Here is a 24,597-nt window from a genome sequence, read left to right as displayed (position 1 = left end):
GCATCACCCAGCAAAAGACGAGCTCCACGCGTTTGTTTTAACGTGTTTAACCAAGAAACTTAAGAGGAGCTGCGCAAGCCCGCGCTTTGTTTGGTGTTTTCTGTCGAGCGTGTCACAACACGATCATCTGCACAAATATAATTCGGTGAATTCCAGCTCGACTACATACTATTCCAGGTCTCACCTTTTCCCCGGGCTCTTCTTACCTCTTTACACACACGCACAGCGTGCAAAGGTTGAAAAGAGGGATTGTGTGGCTGTGGAAACGTGTGCGTAGTTAGGGTTGTTTATAGGCAAAAGGCTCCCATGTGCCCCGGTTTTGTATGCATTCGCCCCACATTTTCCCATTTCATTTATTGAACCCTGGTTTACTGCTTGGGGGTGACATACAATGACTCATTTAGAAGCTGTGTGAAATGTTTCGTCAAGTTTAACCATCAGCACGTGTGCTGGTATAATCTGCATTACTTTATAAAGTCTTTGTATACAGACAATTCTCTAAACGAGAAAATATCTAGACTGATATTTTCTGTTGGGGCTTAAGTCTTTTTCTCTCGTGAGAGTTTAAGAGAAGTTGCAAAATGTCTGCAAAACGCACAGTCTTGACGCTATCAGGGTAATAAGATTGATGATAATCAGAAGACGGTGCTTCGTCTAATGCTGGGCCCCACATTTGGCATCCGCTGCGAATGAAACTGCAGTTGCAACCGCAGAAAAAGCCACGAAAATCCTTTACTGATTGCTAAGGTGTTACAGGTGTTACACTGTTTTCTTAGATGCCGTTGTAAACTGCGCAAATGCAATGTCTGACAGGAAGTTGAATGCGGTTTGGTTTTTGGGTTTTTTTTGTTGTTTTTTTGTTTTCTCCTGATGAAGAAAAGAAAACAATGTGCCCGTTGTGTAAATGAGACACCCACAAAAGAAAAACTCACAAGGTTGAGGTTGTGAAATTGTAATAAAAGAACTAAAAAACACACCTGCAGTTGTGTTGCACCAGGAAGGCAGGAGAGGGTTAAAAATGTGGGTGTAACGAATTTGCCCCCTCACGCACATAAACCACACACAAACCAGTCAGACAGACACCATCATTTGTTTCTCTCACACTCCGAGACCAGACTCTGTTTCAACGGTAGACTCCTCTGTCAGCTCTGAGCACCTCCAGAGACGCAAAGTAAGTGTTTGCGATGTTTTTGTGTATCTAGCTAGTAATAACCCCAGAGTTACCCGCGCTAGCTTGTGAAAACACGCCGTTGGAATGCCCCCTTTTTTTTGTACTTTGTTTGGAGACCTTTTGTTTAGTTTACAACGGTCTTTATGGGCCGTTTATTTTCTGTTAAAGTTGCTGGAAACTTGTTAATAGAGTGAGTAGTTAATTTTGTCGGGGAAATTTGAGGAGCTGGTCAGTGGACGGTCAGCTAGCCGTGAAAGACACGAGATGCTGTGTTCAGTGTCAGGCAGAGCCAGAGTTTCAGTCCCAGGAGTCATTCAGATGTAAAAATACTTTTTCAGCCAGATTCAAGTCCTCGCTTTTTGTCGTTTGTGCACGTTTAATGCTGGTGTATTGACTTTAATATGTTGTGTGAGAGCTGTACGTGTTTGTTGGGCAAACGTTAAAACAGATGTTCAAGGTTCTGCTTTCGACATGGTGTAATTACATTATTTCGACCTTCCTGGACACTGAAAAAATGGCTGAGTGTGGATAATTGCTATGATTGGTATTTTGTGATTATTTTTTTAGACTTTACACTTGAGCAAATGAAAAAAAAAACTAATAAAACAACTCCCCCTTTTTTTCTTTTTTTTTTTTTTACATGAGGCAACGTAATGCAAAGTTTAAAGCGTTTAAGACCAGTGACGTACCTATGAAATCTGGGGCCCAAACGTATGTGGTCTCACATGCCAGATCGGTATAATAAACACGTGAAAGCATGTGAAGTAAAGCTATTATAGTTCACTCAAATATATTTTCACATCTAGTTTTAGTTAACTGAAATATAACACAAAACAAAAATGAACTAAAATAGAATTACAGGGAAAATATTTTTAGTTTAGTTTTTATTTAAATTTGGCAAAGACATTGATAGATGTGTTTATTGAGGCTCAACTGCATTTAAAAAGGGGATCAGCTTTGGGTTAGTATCTTGCCTAAGGATATTTGGCATGCAGACTGGAGCAGCCAGAGATCGAACCACCAGTCTTCCAATTAGTAGATGACCTGCTCTACATTCTGAACTACAGCCACCCCTAAATATTAATAGATCAGTAGTGGCTAAATCCTGCCTCTGACATTTTCCATTAATACAGTTTAAAAATTGAGAAAAGCTAGTATTGAAACGAAAAGTAAACAAATTGCCAAAAAACAAGAATTAAACTGAAACTAAACTGAATTGAAAGCAAAGTGCACATAAAACACATACTAATCAGAAAATTATAATAACTGATGTGAAGTGGTTATTAGTTATCAAGATTATCAGCATCAAAGTCTTTTTAAATATGAAATTTGAGCACAGTTCATCCCCTTAATGCAGTAATTACAGTGTGAAGCTTCAGGGTAAAAGAGTTCAAAGTTTTCACGTCTTTGTTATACTGTGAGCACAAAACATACAGGTGGAAGCCTTCTACATCTGGCACATACACAGAAAGATTACAGAAAATAAATCCCTAAATAAAATGAATTGTAATTAAAGTAAATTAGTTTCCAACAATTCCTATCAAAATCTTCTCCCATGTTGATCTTAATAAATCCCAATAAACTTGTGGTCTGAATATTCAAAGTAAAAAAAACAAAACAGGTGACGCACTGACACTAAAACGTATTATTTACACAGTAGCCAGTATTCGTGGTGGATATAAAATAACTTTTAATTACCCACTTATTGAGTCTGTGTCTGATATTGTCTGTAATCTGAGAAGATGGGGCTGTTTTTCGAATTTTATACATTTCTCTTCATTAATCCAGCTAGTTAAGTGCTCTGATACTTGTCTATGGAACAAGAAGAACAAGAAGAACCAGAAACATTTTTGGCCATTCTCCAGCAGGAGTGGCCTAAACCTTTTGCACTTTTCACCGTGGAGGCTCTGTGGGAGCACTGGGGGGAAAAAAAAAAAAAAAACACATCCAAAAAATGGTGCTGTAATTCCAGGGTTTGGGTGGTCCTTCCACATGTTAGGGGCCTAGTAACTGTTTTATTTCTCTCAGTGCAACAGCCCTAATTGTAAGCTGAGATAGTTTGAAGTGGAAGCAATGAGTAAGCTACTGAAATTCTAGGTAACATCCAGTTAATACAGTCTTGCAGTCTTTCTGCATTTGTGGTATGCCTTTAAGCAATTTTGTGGTGTACGAGAAGAAGTTGAAGTCTGAGTAGGCAAATGAATTCTCAGTGCCTGCCTGGGCTCAAACGCCTCTCTCTAAAGTTTAATGTAGAGTAGAGTAAGGGACTATTTTGAGTGTTTGCTTATTCTGGAAGTATTTGTGATTGGACAAATTGTTAAATTTGTTAAACTGTACTTCAGGGTTTGGAGAACAGTTGTAGATTGACGTAATCGAGTTACTCAGTGGTTTTGTTGGACCTATAGAGCCTATACAGAATAAAATCTAATTTTGGAAGCACCATAACAGGTATTGATGACTTGCTGTAAAGGTCATCAGCAACTAAGAATATATGCCAGCAGGGCTTTCTAAAAAGTGGACCAAACTACCAATGAAAACTAAAAAATGATGTATTAGAAAAGAGAACTTTCTGGCAAAATACCTCCCAGACAGAAGTCTCTCTAAAAAAAAACCCCTCTCCCACTGCTGTTGCACCACAAATCATTGTGTTAATAGATTAGTAATTACAGTTTTGTTTTTGTTCTTGTTTTTTTTTTCTTTGACTCTTCTTGGTCTAAGGATGTCAAAAGAATTTCTGCTGGTATTAAACTTTGATATTTAATTCTGTTAAAATTAGATTCCTTTCTTCCCATTCATTATTTTTCATTTGGCTGCTGTTATTTATCATTGAATTTAGAGTTTGGTGGGGTTTTTTGCTACTCTGTTTTGTTTCGTTTATACACAAAATGATTGTCTCGTTGCCATAAATGCCTCATCTTTTCTACTGAATAGTGGGGGATTTTTTTTTTTTTTTGGTTTCTGACAGTTTAAATGTCACATAAGTGGAAATTTGAAATCTGTCATCTCACAAAATTCCATTCATCCATTTTCTATGACCTGTAAGGGTCCGTGTCATGAGGACAGCAGTGTAAATATAGCTCTTCCTGTCCATCCTCACTGTCTTCAGCTCTTCTTGGTGTTCCTAAGCCAGCTGAGAGACGACATCTCTGCTGAATGTCCTGTATCTGCCCTAGAAAATCTCTCAAACACCTTGACTAGGATGGGACAAGGAGGCATCCTAGTCAGATGTCCGAACCCCCCCCCCCCCCCCCCCCCTCCCCCCTTTTGTCTTTTCTGATGTAGAGGAACGTTGGTCATACTCTGTCCTCTCCCGAGTGACTGGAGTCATCACGCTATTTCTAAGGGGGAGCTCAGACACTTTAAGTCCTTTCTACTGCTTGTATCTATGATTTTGTCCTTTCTCTCATAGCTCACAGCCCGTAGATTGTAGGAATCTTGACCAGTATATCGACATTTATTTGACAATGCTGGACTCCACTGTTTCACCACTTGTATAAATACTTAAAAGTTGCTACCTCAAGTAGAGGAGCTTACTTTCAAACCGGAGCAGGGATTTGACCACTTTTCCGGCCAAAAACCATGACATCACAATTAGAGGTGCACATCTCACCCACACCACTTCACACTCAGCTTTGAATAGAAAACCAGAAACAGTAGAACCCCACCCCAGAAAACAAAGACGTAATTCTGTGATCACACATCTGATAACCTCAACCCCTTGGCTGTTCTTAGAAACCGAGAAATGGGAACAAATCTCTCTGATTTATTGGCAATGATGTGACTTGATATGGTTGGATGGGTGGATAAAAACATTGTCAATTACATGATATAGTGACTGTAGACCAAATCTGTGTTTAGTCTTGTTGCCACAGATGTGTCATCATTTTCATTTACGTGGGTAGGTACCAGGCACCCAACCACAGATGGGGAGTTTACTGATTTCTTTTGCCATACAGCTTGTCATTACATAGATGCAAAATGGGAAATCCCCTCCATCCCTGAAAACCCACTGAGGTGTATCAACTAATAAAGCAACTGAACTGATAAAACATCGTCTATATTACCGACACCCCATGACTCAGGCGAATTAAAAACTTTCATAGACATAAAAAATAACATGTTGACGAAAGCTATCAATACTAGCAGCCCTGATTCTCTGACCAGCAGACCGCAGAGGCGGATTTTACTCCAGGGGCTGTTTCTAGGAATGCATGCATTTTGAAGATGTTTTCTTTTGTCACTGAAATGCAGCAGTAAACAACCTACAACCTGTTCGTGCATGGTGATCAACAGTTTTTGAAATGTTAAAGCAGGATTCTGGCACGATATTGAGAGCTTTAGTAGTACCAGGATGGTGTCTGGTTCATTCGTTCCAACACTGTGGCCTCACAGATGCGTAAGTGGGTCATATTAAATGGGAATATGACCCATGTTAGGAGGAGGTAGTAGAGGGAGCTTGGCACACTGCCTGACGTTTTGTGTTCAACACGACCATAGCTGATCAATGCTGGGTCCATTTCAGACACAGTTGCTGCCATCTGCCATTCGTGCTGTCTCGTCTCTGTAACCCATGCTTGTGAACTGACCCTTTGTACAAACACTTATTTCAGCGTAATGCTTTTAACCTTTTATTGCACCCAAAATACTGTTAGTAGGTGTTCGCACCTTACGCCAAACCACAGGGAGGGAGATGGAGGATGTAAAGAGGGGGGAAAAAATGTGTGAGATCACGGGGCCGGGAAGTTCAGGTAATTCTGTCGCGGTTTTATTCAGGGGAATTTTTCTTTTTTCTATCCTGCACATTGTTTTTACACCAAGCTGAGCCTTCACCTAGTTCAAATTGGAGAGATGAAAAATAACCTTTCAAGTAAACTGCCTTTTGACATCAGCAGCAGCATATATATATTTTCTACTTGTAATGAATGGTTAAAATCCCACTCCTGGGTGGCTGTTTAGCTCCACTTCCCATTCCACTGCCGAGCCTTTATTTTCACATGCTTCCAGGAAGTTAACTGTGATTGGCTTTGACTGTGTAAGCTACGCAATAAGAATTCTCTAAATGCATTTTCAACTTGATCTTGTCAGTGTGCGAGCTTCTATGAAAGCTATACTCCCAAAAGAGTATAACCTCAGTTACTGCCTCGTAATAAATTAGGCTAGCACTAGGGCTGCCACAAACGATTATTTTGATAGTCGACTAGTCACCGATCATATATGCGATTAGTCGACTAATCAGATCATCATCCACTGGACGTAAAACTACAGCTTATTGCACCAGCAGCATCTGCTCTTATATAACTATCATTAGCTTACAGCTTTAAGCTTTTAAGGTGCTAACTAAAAATAAAGACAAGATGATAGTTTATTCAATTCAATTTTAATGAAATTTGCAGATTGTTTCGGTAAAGTTTAATAAACTCCTTGCTATCTAAAATATAACAGGACACCGGAGTATATTCTCCAGCATCTCACACTTCTGATAATCAGCTGTCTGCTTGACGTTTATTCAGCTGTGTAAAAACTATAACTTTAATCTCAGACAAACCGATTTACTCAGGAACAAATAAAATACAAAAAAAAAAAAAAAAGCCAAACAACAACATTTTTAATTTATCTAAGTGACTCATATATATTTAACCTGAGTCTCGAAAGATGGCGGTGGGTTTGAAAACAATTTGCCGGGAGTCCGGTGTTCTCACGGCGCTAGTGACCTAGCCCCCGGCTAGCTATCGAGCTAGTGGGTAACAGACGTCTCCGAAAACGTCGGAGCGCTTTTGAAAATATGTGGTGTCCTGATAAACTGAGCCGATATTTGAGGTTTACACAGCTACATTCTCGCCTGAAAATATGTTAAACGTTTATTTTGTGACCCAGAAAGAATAATAAGAGTAATATTAAAACTAACTAGCTACCGCCATTGTTGGAAACTAAACTGGGCCGCGCTATGAATTCTGGGACACAGCTGCTTCTTCTTCTTCGGGGTTTAACGGCAGCTGGCATCCTTGTACATGCTGTGCTGCCATCTTCTGTTTCAGTCCGTTATTACACTCTTAAATCCTGCTATTATTCCTGCGTCTTTTGCGATCTTACAAAGCTTCAAACGACACGTCGACTATTAAATCAGTCGTCGACGATTTTGATAGTCGACGTAATCGTGACTAGTCGACAAATCGTGGCAGCCCTAGCTAGCACGTTATCTTATTTATGTTTGTTGTTTCAGAAATATAATAAGTAGCATTGAGGCATTGTTGGGAACTGTTTTAAGATGGACTGGGGGCTCAGTCAGCAAACAATGGTTGTCATAACTAAGCCTTTTTTTAATCCCCGCTGCTGCTCACCATCTAGACATAAAGACCAACAATCTCCTTTAAGGATTATCTACTTTGCAAGGGTATCTGCTGTGTGGTTTGGGCTTTGCATTGTGTGTAGCTTTGTAAATATGAAATTGTGTTGGTATTTCTATCAGTATTTTTATGCTACATTTAATAAGTAATAATATTGAAAGGCTTTTGATAGAGCTGCTCTACAGACTGTGTATCTGACAAACAACTTAAAACCACGAAAGCATGTTGAATCTGAAAGTATTCTTCAGAAAGCAATCTGAAGTATTTGTTTGTCTGTGTTTATGTTTGTGTAGTCTAAGTAACTCACTCATGTGATAGTTACCAGCAGTTCAAATGAAATTTGATGGTAAAACCAGTTTGAACTACACTGAACAGCATCAAAGCTTTGGGGTTTGGTTGTTTTTTGCTGGGTTTTTTTTTTTTTTTTTTTTTAAGTCTGTTTTGTAGCTTTTGGCTTTATTTGTACAGTGAAGGAGATAGACAGGAAATGGGGGAGGAGGAGAGAGCGAGGCAGTGACACGTATCATAGATCTGACCCGGCTAAGTTTAACTAACAACGAGTATTGTTGAGCAGAACCTATTTTTCATATTATCTTTAGGCTATAATTAATTTTCATGTTCTCTTCTTTGACATACACAGTGTCTGGAAAAACACGGCAGCTTCCTTTAGGCATAATCTGTAGACAGACTTCTTATCAAGTGAAGAGGAAACGAGATGTGATTAAGAGATGTCAGCAAAGTAAATAGTCTTCATTTGCAAGTCATTTGAGTGGATTTACAAGATACATATTGTTAATTTGAACTGTTGGTTAACATAGGCAAAAGAAAAAAGAACTAAATACATGATTACTTGTTACAGATACTGGAAGAAGGTTTAGATGAAATAAGTGACACAGGAAGAGAGAGCTTGTCATGAGATATACAAGTGCCTCCATGTTGTATCTCAGACTCCTCGAATAACCACAATAGCTGGTTATATTTCCTGTTTTTCCTTAGTATGAGAAAGCTGTGGTGAATATTGCCGTTGGACTGGTTCTGCTCAGGCTGAATCATGTTACCAGGGAGGCTTCATGAAGTGTACCGAGTGTGTGGTGCTGGCCTGGCCTACTTTTTTTTTTTCTTTTCTTTCTTTTTTTTTTTTTAAAGGGAAAAAATTACTTTGAGAAAAGTCACCAAGTGCACTCTGTGTATGTATGAAACCCAAACAGGCTGCATGTGAGCATGAGGTAAACTACTGTAAAACAGTGCAGCTGATGATATTCTATTCTAAAACCAAGAATATCAGACAGTGAAGGCCTTTCCTCGAGGATGTGATCACAGCAGTGTTCGGTCGTGTGTTTATTGGTTGTAGTTTTATACCATATAGGCTCCTTCATAAAATTCACTGCAAAAAAACTGTTGCTAACCAAACTCGTTGTTTCCGTGTTGTGTTATAGCAGTTGGTAGGTTGGTCTAGTCTCTCTCGATTTGAGATAGTAGTACACGTAACCACACGAGCCGTCATCCTCTCCACATAGCCGTCGTGACTTCACCACTCGTCACTTTGTGGTGGTCCTCCTGCTGCTCTTTCCAACCAGGGTGGTTCTTCTTGTTTGTCAAGAACGCAACTGCATTCATTAACAAGTGTTACTGCAAAAACACGATATTTTCCAACAACAGGGCAGCAGTTGTCGCACAAAAGAGGGAATAAGTTGGTCGGTTGAGCTATTTAAGCCTGGAGAAATGTGACTGTTTAAAAATGAACTAGGCTGACGCTGCTTTGAAGATTTGAAGCTGTGTTTAATCAGGAATCCAGCTGTGCAGATTTCTCGACGTCCTTGACTCAAAGCTAACTTTCCTTGTTGTCTTTTCTTCATCTTGAGTCGGTTTGTGATCTCTCTCTCTTTTTTTTCTTTTTTTTTAATGTCTTGCCCACGCTTTACTGTGATATAACTCTCTGACGTTAATAGCCAATAAATTCTCTTTTGTCTCCCAGAAACACAGCCATGGGGAAAGGATGCGTTGCAGTCACCAAATACTTTCTATTTCTCTTCAACCTCCTCTTCTTTGTAAGTATCTGCACATGCATTGCACACACTGTTAGAGTAACCCAACTTTCACCTTGTCAGCAGTTTTGTTTAGCTAAGCTAGACAGACGAGTATGCTGCATCCTACACTTATGACGCACTTAGAGTTGCATGATGTCTTTCAGGGTTATATTTGAATAACTGTCAGATGCTGCCAGGGGATGGTAGAGATACACAGGGAAATGTCGCTGTGACTCTCTCTGTGATAGGAGATATGAAGTTCGGTCAGGTCTAAATTACAACAGATGGTTTCTGTTTGTTTCCTAGTCGCTTGGGCTGGTCACAACATAAAGTCCAGAGGTTCATACAACCCCAGACTCCTAAAACTAACTCTGTGGGGATGTCCAGACCTTTCTAGTGGGTCTGTGGCTGTAAACCTGATGCAGACCTTTTGATGTGAATGCGCCACTGGTGTCTAATAGGAAGCGTGTGTGTCTGTGTCAGTGTTTGTCCATGTGGACAGATTAGTCTAGGGGAGGTTAGGGGAAGCCAGGAAGTGGAGGGCTAATGATGGCTGCCGGGAGCACAAGAGTCTCTCTAAATGAACGGCTCTTAACGAAGGCTTTAATTACTGCTGGGAGGTTGGGGAGGGGCAACGATACAAGTGGATAGCTGGGGAATCAACAGAGCCTCTTATTTGAGAATTTTGCCCCCTCTACAGTGCCCCACAATTTCCAAACAAGGCCCCGCTTAATTACATTGATAGTCTCAGCTTCATAGCCTCATTACAAGGGTATATAAAGTAAATCTGATAATTTTTGGAGGCTTTAAGGAACCAATTACACTATGTTCCAGTTTCCAGTTCTGTTATGAATACTGATGTTAATTGTGAGAAAAGCCTGTGGAATGACTGCCTCCACATCCTGTTTCTTTCCAAATGTTGTTATGAGAGAAAGAGAAAGGCAGACAGAAACACAAGGGACAAGATGCAATCAGATGTATCCCACATGTGACAGACCAAGAGAGCAAAAAAGAAAAAAACAAACCAACTACAAACCGTGTGTAAGACATTAGAGCACATATTGTGCCTGATTTTTCTCTGTCACCTCCACAGGTGTTTGGAGCCCTTATCCTGGGCTTTGGACTGTGGGTTCTGCTTGATAACAAGAGCTTCATTGCTGTCCTACGTAAGTACCTCCTCTCTACAACTAATGCAAATTTTATCCCCTGAGGCGCATTCCTAAAAGGTCACGAGGGTCTGCTCACACCTTACTAAAAGTGTGACTCACATATGAATGTTGATGACTTCCTGTGCACCCTGTAGAGATACAGACACACACTGACAGGCACATCTGTGAGAAGTGGGTTACTCAGGGGGGATGACGGGCTCTTGATTACTAGGGCATCTTAAAAGGTTTCATCTTAGGGTGGAAAATGGCAGTTGTATCCCCCTCCTCCACTTTCCACACTTTGAACTTGCCCGTTTTCTTAGTCCTACAGATGGCAGAGGTGCTAGATAACATTTCCCACTTGTACAGATGTTCTCACATATCTACTTGTAGACACTGCATAGTAAGAAATACGTTATTATTGCAGTTATCAGCTTTCTTAAAGATAGAAACGTCTTCAACTACTGTGAAGAAGACTGGAGAAAGCATAATGAAGCCCATGTCCAGATTTGCCTGAAAAAGCAGAGAACCACGGATGGAAACTCTTAGTTGCCATAAATCTCTTTTATAAATGCTTTCAGTGTATTCATCCCAAGTGGAGCATTTCCAAGAGCAGCAGTCAAGTTTTTTTCTCAGTTTGTAAAGAGAAATTCCTTCTTTTTATTGTCTGGCAACTTGGTACATGTTGGAAGTCAGATGCAGCACTTTCTTCTACGTGACTCTGATACCTCTTTCCTATAGGAGATCTGCATATGTCGTGTTTGCCAAAGCAGGGTCTAATGTTCCATTTAACTCAACCTCTGATGAGTGGTTGTGACCTGATTCACTGTGCCAGGCTAGAAGGGCTGTGAGATTTACTGCTCTTAGACAGACTCAGTTTGAATCAGTCAAATTAGATTAATTACTGTTTTGTTAATTGTTTCGGCGCCTTGCATTGTTTGGTTTTACGGCATCGGCTGAACTTTCCAGTGATTTTTAACAAGTACGATTAATGGACTAAATAGAAGTCTGAATGATCAAAAATAAAAGTTGAGTTCTTTGATAATGAGATGAGAAAATTCTAGGTCAAGTAGAGCAGAAGTCATCTGTATTTTTGTTGGAAGTTTGGGGTTATTTTTTCATTTGCTATCTTGATCGGTTGTTTGTGAAAAGAGTAGAGTTTGATCAAAACAATCTCTAGAATTGACCTTTATTGTCCTAAAACTTAGTGAGTCCAAGGTTGTTGTTCAGCTGAGTTTGGTTATCTCAAATTAGGCCTTCAGGAAATAAAGGCAGTAGAGTGTGCATCATCCTTTTCAGCCTCAGGCCTATTGTTGTGATAATCCAGCTGTTCCCCAAGAGATAGCATGATTCATTCATACCTTATTTGTGCTAGGAGGAGTCTAATGACCGCCCCCCCTACTTGTATTTATGTTCCCTATACCATGGACTGGTCAAACTCTGCTCCGCCTTGGATGTCTAACCTCACAGAAAATATCGTATCACTCTGCAGAAGAACAAAAGCTCCAGCCAGCTCTGTTTATTGACTCTTGTGCATTCCCCTCAGAAGCTTGGTCTGCCTATAAACAGGATCTTTGTGTTTTTAGTTTCCATTCTTTATGAGTTATATTAGCAAAGGCCTTTGCAGCTGTCCCAGTGACTTCAGGCAGGGAAACTATGAGGATGTTGTGGTTTCAGGCGCCCCTGCCCCCCCTCTTTTTAAGTTAAAAAAGACATCTTCCCCTCACTATATACTCGCCTATATCAGAGCACTGATGTTAATAGTTTACTGTAACATGATGCCTTCAGTTTATCTTGCTGGCGTTTGCTAAAATACAGCGTGCATATTATTTAGACAAGTCAGCCTGGGAGTCAGGGAGAAGCGGTATGTGAGACGGAGAGCGCGCCAAAGCACTGTTTGGAAATGTGCTTCATATTAATTCCGAAACTTTTACAGAGGCACAGGGAGAGAAAAAGAGAACATGCTGGAAAAAGATTTTCTTTGGACTCTTTCAACTCAGAATTCAGCAAAGTAAAGGAAAAAAAACTTGATCTGCCTGTGTTTAATTTTTAAACCTGTGCGTATAGTCAAGTATGACTTTTCGCCATCTGTATGGAAGCTCAGTGTGTGGCTTCGGTCATGTTTACAGAAGGACCTGCAGCACCAAACAATCCTAACTCCTGCTCTCCCTTGCCAGCCGTCTTGAAGGGCACCATGAGTTTTCCTTCTTTAAATGGAAAGTTCCATGGAAACCACTGAAGTAACTATTTTAGAATATCTAACAGAGACCTACATAGAAACTTGCCAGAGTAGATGACAGAATAGCACAGTAACCAGGCTAATACATGCTGACTGCAGGAGGATGCTATGTTTTTGGTATTACTCCAGAAGCACACAGATGCAGGAAGCTTGTAAAGAACAGTTTCTGTTCTGCTGCTGCAACCTTTGAAACACCTGCAACTGGTCTTAGGAGTACAAGGAAACTGTTGTTTTGTTTTTTATTTAAAAAGGCTTCATTTTTCTAAATGTGTGATGAAAAGATGGAAAGAAGAACTAAGCAGACTCAGTACCCCGATTGTGTTTTTCAGTTAGCTGCTGCCAAGGTTTTTGTAGTGAGTTATGTTAACAATCTAAAACTAAGTGTGTTGAAACATTTCCGTTAACTGAAATTAGCCTGCATTTTATATTATGCAGGCTAATTAAAATATACAGCTTTAATTCTGTTTGGTGACATTTTTCATACAGAGGCTTGGATGTCTACATGATTGTATAATTCTGTTTGTGAACTAAAATGTTGCTTCTTACAAATACCCATGTTATTGCATTAGAGTTGCACTGCACTTCCTCAAACTTCTGGGTGTATGTTATTAGTTTGCGTAAACACCGGGCTGCATGAAAACCACACACAGAACATCTAATTTAAACTCTGTAGTTAATAATCATAGCACACCGGTTTACCATCTACATGGAAAATACATGTTTGCGGTCCACTGTAGCTGCATACTCTTCAAGTGAACCTTCAGTGCGTTGAATTACACTAATAAATGTAATGATGACAATATAGGAAGCAAAATGTCGGCACATATCTTGCTGTGTCATGTAACTTTTTCTTTGCTTTTCTCTCTCGTCTGACTATGTAAATGTTGATTTGTTGCACCTCTAACTAGAGCCTTAGAAATCTCTTACTTGCATTAATATATTTAGTGTTGCTAAATGTTCTCGCTCCGGCTCCTAACTGTACCTACTGTATACTTTTATGCATGTCCCTAAATCCCTCAGGTTAATTACTGAAACCCGTGGACATCTGTTGCTTTTGCAGCTACTAGTTGGTTGCGTGTGTGTGTGTGAGGGGAGGGTTGGGCGTGCGGTTATGAGAAAGACAGAAATAACATGCCCCAGCTGAATACCGGATATAGAACATACAACATGGTTGTCTGCCTCCCTTTTAATGTTACCTCATAAACACTCGATACACGGTGACCTCATCACTTTCAGAAAGTATTCTTAAACCACCACAGCATACACTGTTATGGTAGCCCATGTCGAATCAGCAGTGTACATGCATTCAGTCACATCTTGTTCATAGTTTTGGTAAGTTTATATCACGTATTTAAAGGTGTTTCAGTACTAACAAGAAATTACTGTAAATGCTGTAAAGGCTTCCATTTAGTGTTCTGACAAGTTGCGTGAGCTATAAAATATTATTTATAGTTAAGACAGGATATGAAAATGTGCTGCAGCCATAAAGATTTTCTATTTATTTTTGTTTAATGATGCATCCTGTTCCGATAAGTGCAGATGATAAAGTGTATCATGGAGGTTTTCAAAGTAACATGGTGCTAGTTCAAGAAGAGCTAATGTTCCTTCTTTGCAGTCATAAAGTAGAGTAATAAAGTTTAGCTTGATTTTAACAATCTTCAGAGATATTAATATTGACTGTGCATCTGACAGAGCACATATAAAGAAAAGCAACACAGAAATATATTCACAGATATTAGAGGTGAGGTGTCAGAGCCTTTCTGTCTGTCAGCTCTTTTACCAAACTGTCGCGAGTGAGTTATCTGATTTGCTGTTTTGTTTGCTTGGCCCAGGAATCCTTGATAAGATGGAGCCATTTGACAGAGCTCAAAATCTAGCCTCATCTGTGGATTGAGCTTGGAGTCTTTGGAGCTCTTCCAAAGCAGATAACACACAGAGTCACATAATGGCTCCAATTTATCTCCTCTCCAACCTTCCCAGTGCCGGCCCCCTCCTCCTGCAGAATCCCTCCCACTCTACATACCAGAAAGGGAAATCAATTTATCTCGCCACACACTGACTTGTCTCAGTCTACTCTGAGAGAAAAACCTTTTGTGTGAGAAAAGAATGTGTTCTCACACAAAAGCTTGCATGATTTCAACATAGAAAATTTGCTCGGTGAACGAGGTTTGGCTAACCGTAACCTGTGTGTGTAAAAATGTGTTTGCAGAAGTAAAAAGGCCCCCACATATGTGGTGCAAAAGTCTGTCTCATTTGGCCTGCTAGACACAGTTGCATTTGTATTACAGTTAGTGGAGAAAAAGAACAGAAGTCAGGGGCCTGTCACCATAAAAATCATGTTTGTGCCACCCTTTTAGATCTCAGGAATTCTATATGTTGATCTCTTTCTGTGCCCCTGATTGTTTCCATCTTCTCCAGAGGAATCATCAGATACTGTGAAAGTGGCCTCATACATCCTCATCGGAGTGGGTTCCCTGACGATGGCCATGGGCTTCTTTGGCTGCATTGGATCCATCTACGAAGTCCGTTGTCTTCTGGGTCTGGTGAGAAGCTACACTGACTTTAAACTCTTTTTAATCTCTTTTGCCTCTATCTGCAATCGAGTGCATAATTAAAACAGTAAATACTGTTCGAGGTATTGTTTCCTACTTATTTATATTTATTCTCTTATCGTTTTAAACACACAGAAGCTTAATTTTATTTAATGAAACATTCACCTACCTGCTTGAGCTCTCAAGGCTAAGAACATGTGGTATATTCCTGCTGACATTAAAACCCTTCAGCATTTCTGCTAAATGTGTGCTGCCAGGCTATCACAGCATGTGTGGATTTACAGGTGGTGGGGTGGGGGGGATGGGGATAAAGCCAGTAAAATGTAGGGGATACAACAAGAGTGGGGATGGGTGCGTGACCTACAGTGTTAAACCTGCAAGGGGTTAACTGAATAACTGCTGTGACCTACTTCTTCCAGTGACAGTGACCAGCTGGCAGTAGAGCCTCTCTCTCTCTCTCTCTCTCACTCACACACACACACACACACACACACACACACACACACACACACACACACACACACACACACACACACACACACTGAGGGAAGACTGGAAAAGCTGGATGTGTCTGCCCAAAAAGTGTTTTTCTCTTATTCTGTTTTGTTTCTATTTGTTACATGTGAATAAATTTCCATTTATTAGAGTTGATAATTTGTTTACTTTCTATCTATTCAGTACATTAACTGTGTGAGGATGAGATGCAATAAAAAAAGTTAAGAGAACAGGTCCAGATTATAAACATTATAAGCTTTACTGTTGGCTGATCTCACAATCGTCTCCTACACTGTTTTCAGCACGGCTGCTATCTTAGTCGAAGTCCTGTTATGACTCTACATTTATGCCTCTGCAATATTCATTGGATCACCTCCTGTGTGTCATAACAGTGGACCTGCAACTTGATTGTCATTTTCGTGAAAAGGATGAAAATGTAGGGAAGCAAAACTGGTGAGCGGTCCAGAAACTTCTGCGTTTTGAGTGTGCTCTGAGCTGACAGGAGATGGCTGGCTGACATGCACCATAATTCACATCACTTCTGCTGAATGTTCTTCTTCAGAAGCCCCAGAAAGTTCGAATAGAGCTCCACGTTGACAGTTTCACCGCAGGGAATGAATTCACTGTGCACCATGTTGGAAACTAAAGTGACTAGTATGCCCTCGGTCTCGCACCTCTCCCCACACACTTGCCTTAGGGCTTGGAAACTGTGGAGTCTGACACAAACTTCAGGTTGATTTGAAAAGACAAGTTAAAGTTTGACCTCTGTGCAAGTTTGAGGTCTGTGGTTTAATCATAGAGCACGGAATAAGATCTAAAAACAGCATTCATGCTGGAACTTGTCGGGACCAAAGCAGCCATGTCTGAGAAGATAAGCTTTAACGTGAGATTGGCCTCATTAAATTCTTCTGAATCTGTTTTTAGAGGGGGGTTTTTTTTCATTCAGAAAAAGTGTCAACACTTGTTTTGGTGTTTTGGCTGCCCAAAAATAACCGAGTTTCATGATATTCAGGACTTAATAATCTATTTTCTATCTATCAGCTGCGTGTGGCTGGATATGTTAGTGTTCGTTGAAAGTCTTCCTGCTGCTACTAATTAAAAAACCTAAACTAAACCAGCAGCCTATAATTACCTGAAACTTGCTGTGAAACTGTGCAAAGCTGATGGGAACTACAGATATATGTTCACCAATACAAGCTTTCTTACTTCATTCACTCCTGTTAAAAAAATAATTATTTTATCTGCTTTAAGATTTGCATCGGTGTTTTTCATCTCTTATCAGTGGTTATGTAAAACTGACATACGTCTTTGTCCCCTCACAGTACTTCACCTGCCTCCTCCTCATCCTCGTTGCCCAGATCACTGCTGGAGTTCTCATTTACTTCCAGAGAGATCGGGTAAGAAGCTAGTTTAGTTGATCCTGCTTTACTCTCTTCCCCTATATTTTTTTTCACATCTTCTTTCTTTTTGTGTTATATTTGTTTCCTTTTTTATTTTTACCATATTTCCTAATTTAACCTGTTTCCCCCGCTTCTCGTGCATTCTACCACCTACCACTCCTCCACCCACTAGTACAGTTTGGGCCCACTGGGTACTTGTTTCCCCTTCACAGCTTTCGCTGGCTGTGTGTACATTAACCTGTAAGGAATCCAAAGTTCAACAAATGGAAAGTTTCAGTTTGAGTTTGTGTCATGTGATTGGATTGTGAAAAGTGAGATAAAGAAGGAGGACAGGAGACATGTGATAACAGTACCGGAAGTAGTTTGTAGGTTGCTGTAATCGAAGGCTTTCGTCATCATATTAGTGATGTGGAGCGAGTGTGCTGGAGAATCGCATTAAATGATGTTTTTAAAGCTTTAATCATATGAAATAAGTCTGTCTTCATCTTCTATACGTTAGTACTTTTCACCCCAGAGGCAGAAATTGTCATCGTATTAACTATCATGTCACCCATTTCTGGGTGAAAAAAAAGTTTTAAACAACAGCAACCAAACTGTGGCAAAGTTTAATCCTTTGATAGATGTTATTAGCTCGGCAGGGGGGCTTGAATTAAAACACAAGCTGGCTAAAATAAAAACCATGACAAACAACACCAAAAAACAGCTTAAGATTTTCAAAACGTATTGGATTAAATTTTAAAAAGCTGTTGCGTAGCTGTAAATGTGTTTTTCTGAACTCCTGATGTTTTAATGTTTTCCCCCCTTAAAACCTTTCTTATACAGGTCAAACCAGTAATAGCACCACCTTTGTGTTGTTCTAAAGGGAGTGTTAAGTTGGAGCACATAAACATCTAAAACCGGTTTTGTTCTCTAAACATGGCCTTTCTTTTCCAAGACATAAAAAGCCTTTCCCTTGATAAACCTCACCACTGCGCTCAGGATAGGTGGTGGCTATTTCAGCCCTCCAGCATTTATATGCATGTATGTGTACGTACATGTGTATCTGCGTATCTGTAGCCCAAGACACCCTCCCTGTGTTTAAGGCTCACCACAGGGCAGGGTGGTGCCCATTCCCAGAATAGGGTGAGGCTCTCGCTGTAGAGCCTCAGAAGCTGCATCTCTGCCACCGCTCTGTGGTCGTACACACATAAACACGGAGTCGTTCTCTTGCTAAGCTGTATTTGAACAATGTTTGAGCCCAGCAAGAGACGTCACATAGAAGAACCGACTGCGGCGGTGCTCGAAGAAGCATAAATTAAAAATTTGGAAAAGAACGATCATCTGTGGGATTTGTGGGGGGTTGTTGCTTGTTTATTTGCTTTCCTTCATCACCACTGTTTCACTTCCCCTCTCTGGCTGGTGTTCAACCTTTTTTTTAATGCCTAAAATAAAAAGCACTTTTATTTACGTACAGCCATGGTGTGTTTTCTGATTCTTAGACACTGATAATAATATACTCGTATTCAATTCCAGTTGGCATATGAGATGGACAGCATTATTAAGACTGTGATCATCACCTACCCCAATAACAGGACCACAGAGCACCCCTTGGACTACATTCAGAGGACGGTGAGTTGACGCTTCAGTGTGTTTCCACGCCTTGTCGACCCCCCCCCCCCCCCAAAAAAAAAAAACAACAACATTTGTTTAGATTTCAGTTTGGATTGTTTTGGTGGCAGGCGTGATTACTCTAAATAATTCTTCAAGAATCACATTACAATACATTATAAGCAGCTTTTCTATCCCTTTTAATGCGTAACTCAATCAACAATTATCATGCAAGCAGCTAACGGTGTGATTGCAGCTTTCCATACATCAGGAGAGACTAATTGTGCTGAATAGTTGTAGGTCTGTAACCTGCAGCCTTCGTCTAACTTAACTTTCATCCAATCCGGTGGGCTCCCTAAGTTCCATCACATCCACCGTTTTCTGGAGACAGCCTTTTCAGAACTATACAAATAAAACTGATCTGAGGGATACGTGAAAATATGTGTATGCTTTGCACTTTGGATGAACTAACTCATTAAACTAATCAGCCTGTACCCAGTTTCTTCCCTCTCTTCTTCCACCTTTCCCTCTTTCTTGCCAAGCCTCTTTCCTCCTGGTCTTTCTGAAAGCAGCAGCCAAGAATACATTGTTCTCAAATATCATAATACAAGTACTCATTCACAGAGCCAAGGGATTTGCTAATTTTGGATCCAGTTTCATTTCCAATTCATTTTTGTCTCTTTTAAAGAAATAAAATGCAGCAAAATCTTTTCAATCCATCCTCTGTGGAGGTTTTTGTGTTTCTAACTTGTCTCACATCCTTACTTTCTCCCATATTACCAGATGAAATGCTGTGGTTTTACTGGGCCGGGCAACTGGTCTGAGAACCCTGTGGTCAAGAACAGCACCCAGGTGCAGTATTCCTGCTCCTGTCGTAATGATTCCTTGCCTGGAGTGGATAAGGCGCTAGCAGGCCTGTGTTCAACCTTGTCCTCGGATCCACCTGTTTATGAAACGGTAAATAACACAATGTAAAGTCTGCAGCCTCCTGTCTGTGCGCTAAGAGTTGAAAATTAGGCGAGCAACTGTTAAATTATACAACCTAGACTGAAATTGTTTTATTTCCATACCATGATATTGCTGCTTATACAAATTATTATTATTATTATTATTATTATTTTTTTTTTTTTTTTTGGTATTTTCTTTAATGTTTTCTCCAGGCAGTGGGACAGCCCCAAAATACTGTAGTAAAATTAATAATATCACAGTATTTAAAAAAAAAAAGGAATTGATGATCTGCATGTTTGATTCGGCCTTTATACGTTAGAGAGGCAGGGCTGAGATGGTTTGGACATGTGCAGAGGAGGGTTAGTGGATACACTGGACAAAGGAAAAGAGGAAGGACACAAAGAAGATTCATGGATGTAGTGAAGGAGGACGTGTAGACGGTTGCTGTGACATAGGCGAATGTTGGGGATGGGATGAAATGGAGGCAGATGATCTGCTGTCATCAGAGTTTTACTACAGTTATTATCACTGCATTTAAAAAGTATCTTACTTACTGATTGGATGTGTACTACAAGAAGTATAGACTTATTTGAAGTACTTTGCAGCTGCACGTAAGCATAGGAATGATTTTTAATTTATGATTCTTTGTTTTAGGGAATTTAACGATTTTTAACACTTAATGTTTGTGTCTGATAAGGCCCAATCAGCATTAAGGTAAAGTAGATGTCGGAGTTGAATTTTCCAGTAGTCTTAGCAAACAGATTACTGAAGCTTTCAGACTAAGACTGGGTGGAGATCTTAAAACACAACTCTGTTTTAAGGGTCCTAAAACTGTGGAGCAGAATGGACAGTAGACATAAACAGAGCAAAAGTTACACGTTTCAAAATGAAAACCCACCAGTTTGGATTTTTGTTTTGTTTTTAAGTCTAGGCCATGGTTAGGGAGATGACACAGACGTCACACCTTTAATCTTTACAGAACTGTTTGACTAAGACTGGCAGCTCAGTGTGCGACTGTGGTTAAACTCAATCAGCGCCGTGATCGGTGGCAGCCGAGGCAAATTGTTCATACTGCTCTGATTTATCCAAACAGCAGTACAACTCCACCGTTCTGTTGTTTGGTCTGCGTGTTTGAGAAACTTTACACTCCCCAGTCGCTCCCTTCCTCGGCTAAGCTAAACCTGTTATTCTTCCCCTCACAGGCTCAACCCAGAGCTAACAGTTGTGCTTTCAAAAGGCTCAGTTCATGTCCGGCTGTGATCCTGTAATCATTCATCTCTCTGCATGTCCCCCCCCCCTCTCTTGTTCTCTCCTGTAGGGCTGTAAAACCACCATAGAAACATGGCTAAAGGATAACTTGGGAGTTATTCTGGGGATCTGTGCTGCCGTGGCAGTCGTGGAGGTACAGTATCCGCCTCTTCCTGTTCTGATTTTTATCAAGAGTGCCTTAAGGCTGCCAGTATATTTGTTTTTAACTGCACCATGTCTGCGTTTGCTTGGATCGTAGCTGGTATACAGTTTCAAGTTAGGTCAGGCAGACACAAGATAAATAAATGCATTAAATTATATTTGTTCATTACAACGATGGCAGAAAGCAAACATATGTGTTTAGATTATCGTAGTAGATAGACTTTATAATCCTCCATATATACTGCTATAGGCTACTTTTAACTCCTTCCTCATTCACAAAAGGTCACCAAAGTGGGTTTGAGTTCAAGTTGAAGATCTGTGCCTTCTCTCGAGGTCTTTCCTTTATGGATCTTTTGCTTGTTTTGTTAGGTGAATGTGTAACTACACCGACAACAGCAGCTTAATCCTACACCCAGGTGCCACATGTACTGTTCCTTTAAAAGTTTGGTCTTCATTACCACACCTCTGGCTTCAGCCAGTTAGCTTAGCTGGAAGCAGAGTGAAACAGCTGGCCAGCATGTGTACATAACTCTTGTAGGCAGAATCTAGTTTGGTTAAAAAGAAAAGCTTCTCCTTCCTCTTTAACTGAATGTCAGAGGCACTAAAAGGAAAGTGAAGAAGCCTTTAGAAAACAAAACCTCCAAAGTTTTAGGAAAACCAAAAACTTATTTATATAGCTTACCTTTTTTGAATAATATATAAATGTAGGTGGAGGAGAGTGTTTGAACCTTTAGAATTTGCAGTAAAATTGAAGGTGAAATTAGAATCTGGCTCTTTACGTTAAAAAAACTGGGAGGTATTGAAGTACGATCCTGACATCTGAGGTTGTGAATCATGGCTCAAAAGCGAGAGGCCTGAGGTCCTCAGAACAGAAAGCAAGCAGTGTTTATTTATGTAGTATCTGTCCCTGCTTTTTCTATATAATAATGTTTCCAGTAGTCTCAGTTTCTGCCGTTTTAGACTAAAACACGGTGCTGTCGTTTTCAAACTAAGACTGGATATGTAGTGTTTCCAAAACGTCTCACAGACAGGAATCACAAAGTGCTGACACAATGCAAAATTTTAAAAAGAAAATAAATCGGACAGCAGATTAAAAAATTTTAAATTAAAAGACAGTGTACAATATTTTTAAAAAATACCCTTTTTTTGAAGCTAAACTAGGGTTAAGGGTACATTACATTAAAGCAGAATTTGGGGAAACACGTTTCTCATGCCAGCGTAAATGGACATGTGCGGTTGAAGCTCTGCAGTGGACATAACTAAAGTATGTGAATATTGTTTCAAGACAGACTTGGAGAAAAAAACAAAGCCTGTGGTTCAATAATTGTAGCCTGTTGTAAATACACAGAAATTCTTTGGTTTTATCACCTGCATGTTTGAGTGCACACTCTGCTCATCAGTTTCAAATGCAATATCTAAGCCGACAACTCCTCTTTCCTCCAGCTCCTCGGGATGATCCTCTCCATGTGTCTCTGCAAGAACGTTGGCCGGGAAGATTACAGCAAAGTGCCGAAGTACTGAGCTGATGCTGGAGCCAGCTTCACATCACACACACAGATGGACGGACTCTCCCTCTCTCTCTCCTCACAGCCCAGTCTTACACACACACACACACACACACACACACACACACACACACACACACACACACACACAGACAAATGACCGCTGTCTCCACCATTTGAGCTTCTCATGTCTGCACAGCTGTACAGATTTCTCACGCCCACATGTACACAAACACACACACACTTCTCAAGTGTGATATATTTGTGGACCGTAAGTTGAAAAGTTACTTAATTTTCCTCATTTTATTTGTTTTTATTTTTGATGGAAGCTTCTGGCGTTTGATACTATGCAAGTGTTCATTTGTATGTCGTCGTCTTTTTTCTTTTTTTTGTGTCCCCTTGGCTGACCTCAGTGATGCGCTTAACCCTGTAAAGTCATAAGAAAACTGCCAGAAAATTCTTCATTTATTGTGTCTTAATTGAAAATTCAGACACATTTTTTTTAAATAAAAGGAAGTATTAATTTGCGTGTAAGCATTTAAATTGGTATCATCTTTGCCACAGCCATTTTTTATGTTTAAAAATGTTCTGTTGCTTTAAAAAAAAAGTGCAATGCATTGATGATGTAGAAGTCTCAAAAACTCATGTATCAAATGTACACCTGGCGCTACAGGGTTAACTGGTGAGAGAAAGAGAGCACTTTAGTGATATTGAGTTAGCTGAGAGCCAGTTATTCTGACTTCAAGGCACGGAGATGAGAGGAAAATGGGAGGGCGCATGCTACTATCTCAAGGTATTTTTGGTGCAGTGGGTGGAGGATGGATGCAGGGCATGGCTGCTGCGGTGGAGGTTTTGGCTTCTGTCGTCAACTCCTCGTACCTAGTAGCCCTCTGTTGACACCCACCACCGGCTCCACCTCATGCCTACCCATCATCTCATGTCTGTCTTCCTTTCGGGTACGCATGATTCGTAATGAGCGGCTCTTCGAAATGAACTTTTCTGTTTGAAGTACGTATGCGTATGATGTGTTGAGTGAATATTTTATTTCTTTATGTTCTTTTTTAGTATTTTCATGTTATCTGTTCTTTTTTGTTGTTTTTAAACAGCTGTATATATGACTTTAGATAGTGATCGTGGCATGTTGAGTGCTCGGTCAGCGTTTTATATGGGAAAGCTTTCACCCACATGTTCCTGTTTTAAGACGTCCTATTGTTCTTCGGTTCCTTCGGTTCTTGATGAAGAGCAGAGCACGGCTGCCTGTCAGCACTATTTTGGTCTGAATCGGAGAAATTGGATCCCTTGGTAAATTGTCATCAGTCTTAAAGCTATATTTTCATTTCCTTAACATGGCATGGTTGTTTTTGAACTTACACACAGCTCTTGGCTTTTATTTTGAAAAGTCATTTTTTCGTGTGTCTTTTAGCAGCTGTGTGACCACAGTGGATTTCTTTCAGAGCGTGACTGTTTTCCAAGAAGTTAGTTTATAGTATCAGTCCGTGAGAAAAAGGAAAGACAAAAAAAGTTGTAAGTTATTACATATTCAGAAACTGACTCTTCTCCCACTTATACTTTCTTCTCTAAAAATACTTTTTACAAAACCTCTTCTCTTCCTCATTTGTTTTTTTAGCCGTCTTCTCCATAAAATCCCATCTTTTCACTTCAATACACTATTATAGCTCAATTTATGGTTAATGAGCACTTTCATGAGCCTTCGAAAGCGTGTTCAACACGCTGTAATTACAGAGGATTAAAAGCTGTTACAGTCAGCTTC

General features: G+C 40.1%; 1 protein-coding gene across 1 annotated transcript; it reads left to right on the top strand.

Annotated features, from left to right (window-relative positions):
- Nucleotides 1–991: 991 nt before the first annotated feature.
- Nucleotides 992–22,913, top strand: cd82b (CD82 molecule b). Its single transcript, XM_026175700.1, has 9 exons — nucleotides 992–1,171; nucleotides 9,491–9,563; nucleotides 10,636–10,708; nucleotides 15,348–15,472; nucleotides 17,299–17,373; nucleotides 18,889–18,984; nucleotides 19,747–19,920; nucleotides 21,230–21,313; nucleotides 22,765–22,913. The coding sequence occupies exons 2-9, from the start codon at nucleotides 9,501–9,503 to the stop codon at nucleotides 22,840–22,842; spliced, it is 768 nt and encodes a 255-aa protein (XP_026031485.1). The 5' UTR covers nucleotides 992–1,171; nucleotides 9,491–9,500; the 3' UTR covers nucleotides 22,843–22,913.
- Nucleotides 22,914–24,597: the final 1,684 nt, after the last annotated feature.

Source organism: Astatotilapia calliptera, chromosome 7 (assembly GCF_900246225.1).
Source record: "Astatotilapia calliptera chromosome 7, fAstCal1.2, whole genome shotgun sequence".
Classification (NCBI taxonomy): Eukaryota; Metazoa; Chordata; class Actinopteri; order Cichliformes; family Cichlidae; genus Astatotilapia; species Astatotilapia calliptera.
This window is presented reverse-complemented; position numbering and strand designations above follow the sequence as displayed.

What these genes read in the sequence shown, in the direction of transcription:
- cd82b (XM_026175700.1), top strand. Translation starts at nt 9,501, where the DNA reads ATGGGGAAAGGATGCGTTGCAGTCACCAAATACTTTCTATTTCTCTTC. An exon ending in TCTTCAACCTCCTCTTCTTT is followed by an intron (nt 9,564 to 10,635) that starts GTAAGTATCTGC and finishes TCACCTCCACAG; the next exon opens with GTGTTTGGAGCCCTTATCCT. An exon ending in CTGCCGTGGCAGTCGTGGAG is followed by an intron (nt 21,314 to 22,764) that starts GTACAGTATCCG and finishes TCTTTCCTCCAG; the next exon opens with CTCCTCGGGATGATCCTCTC.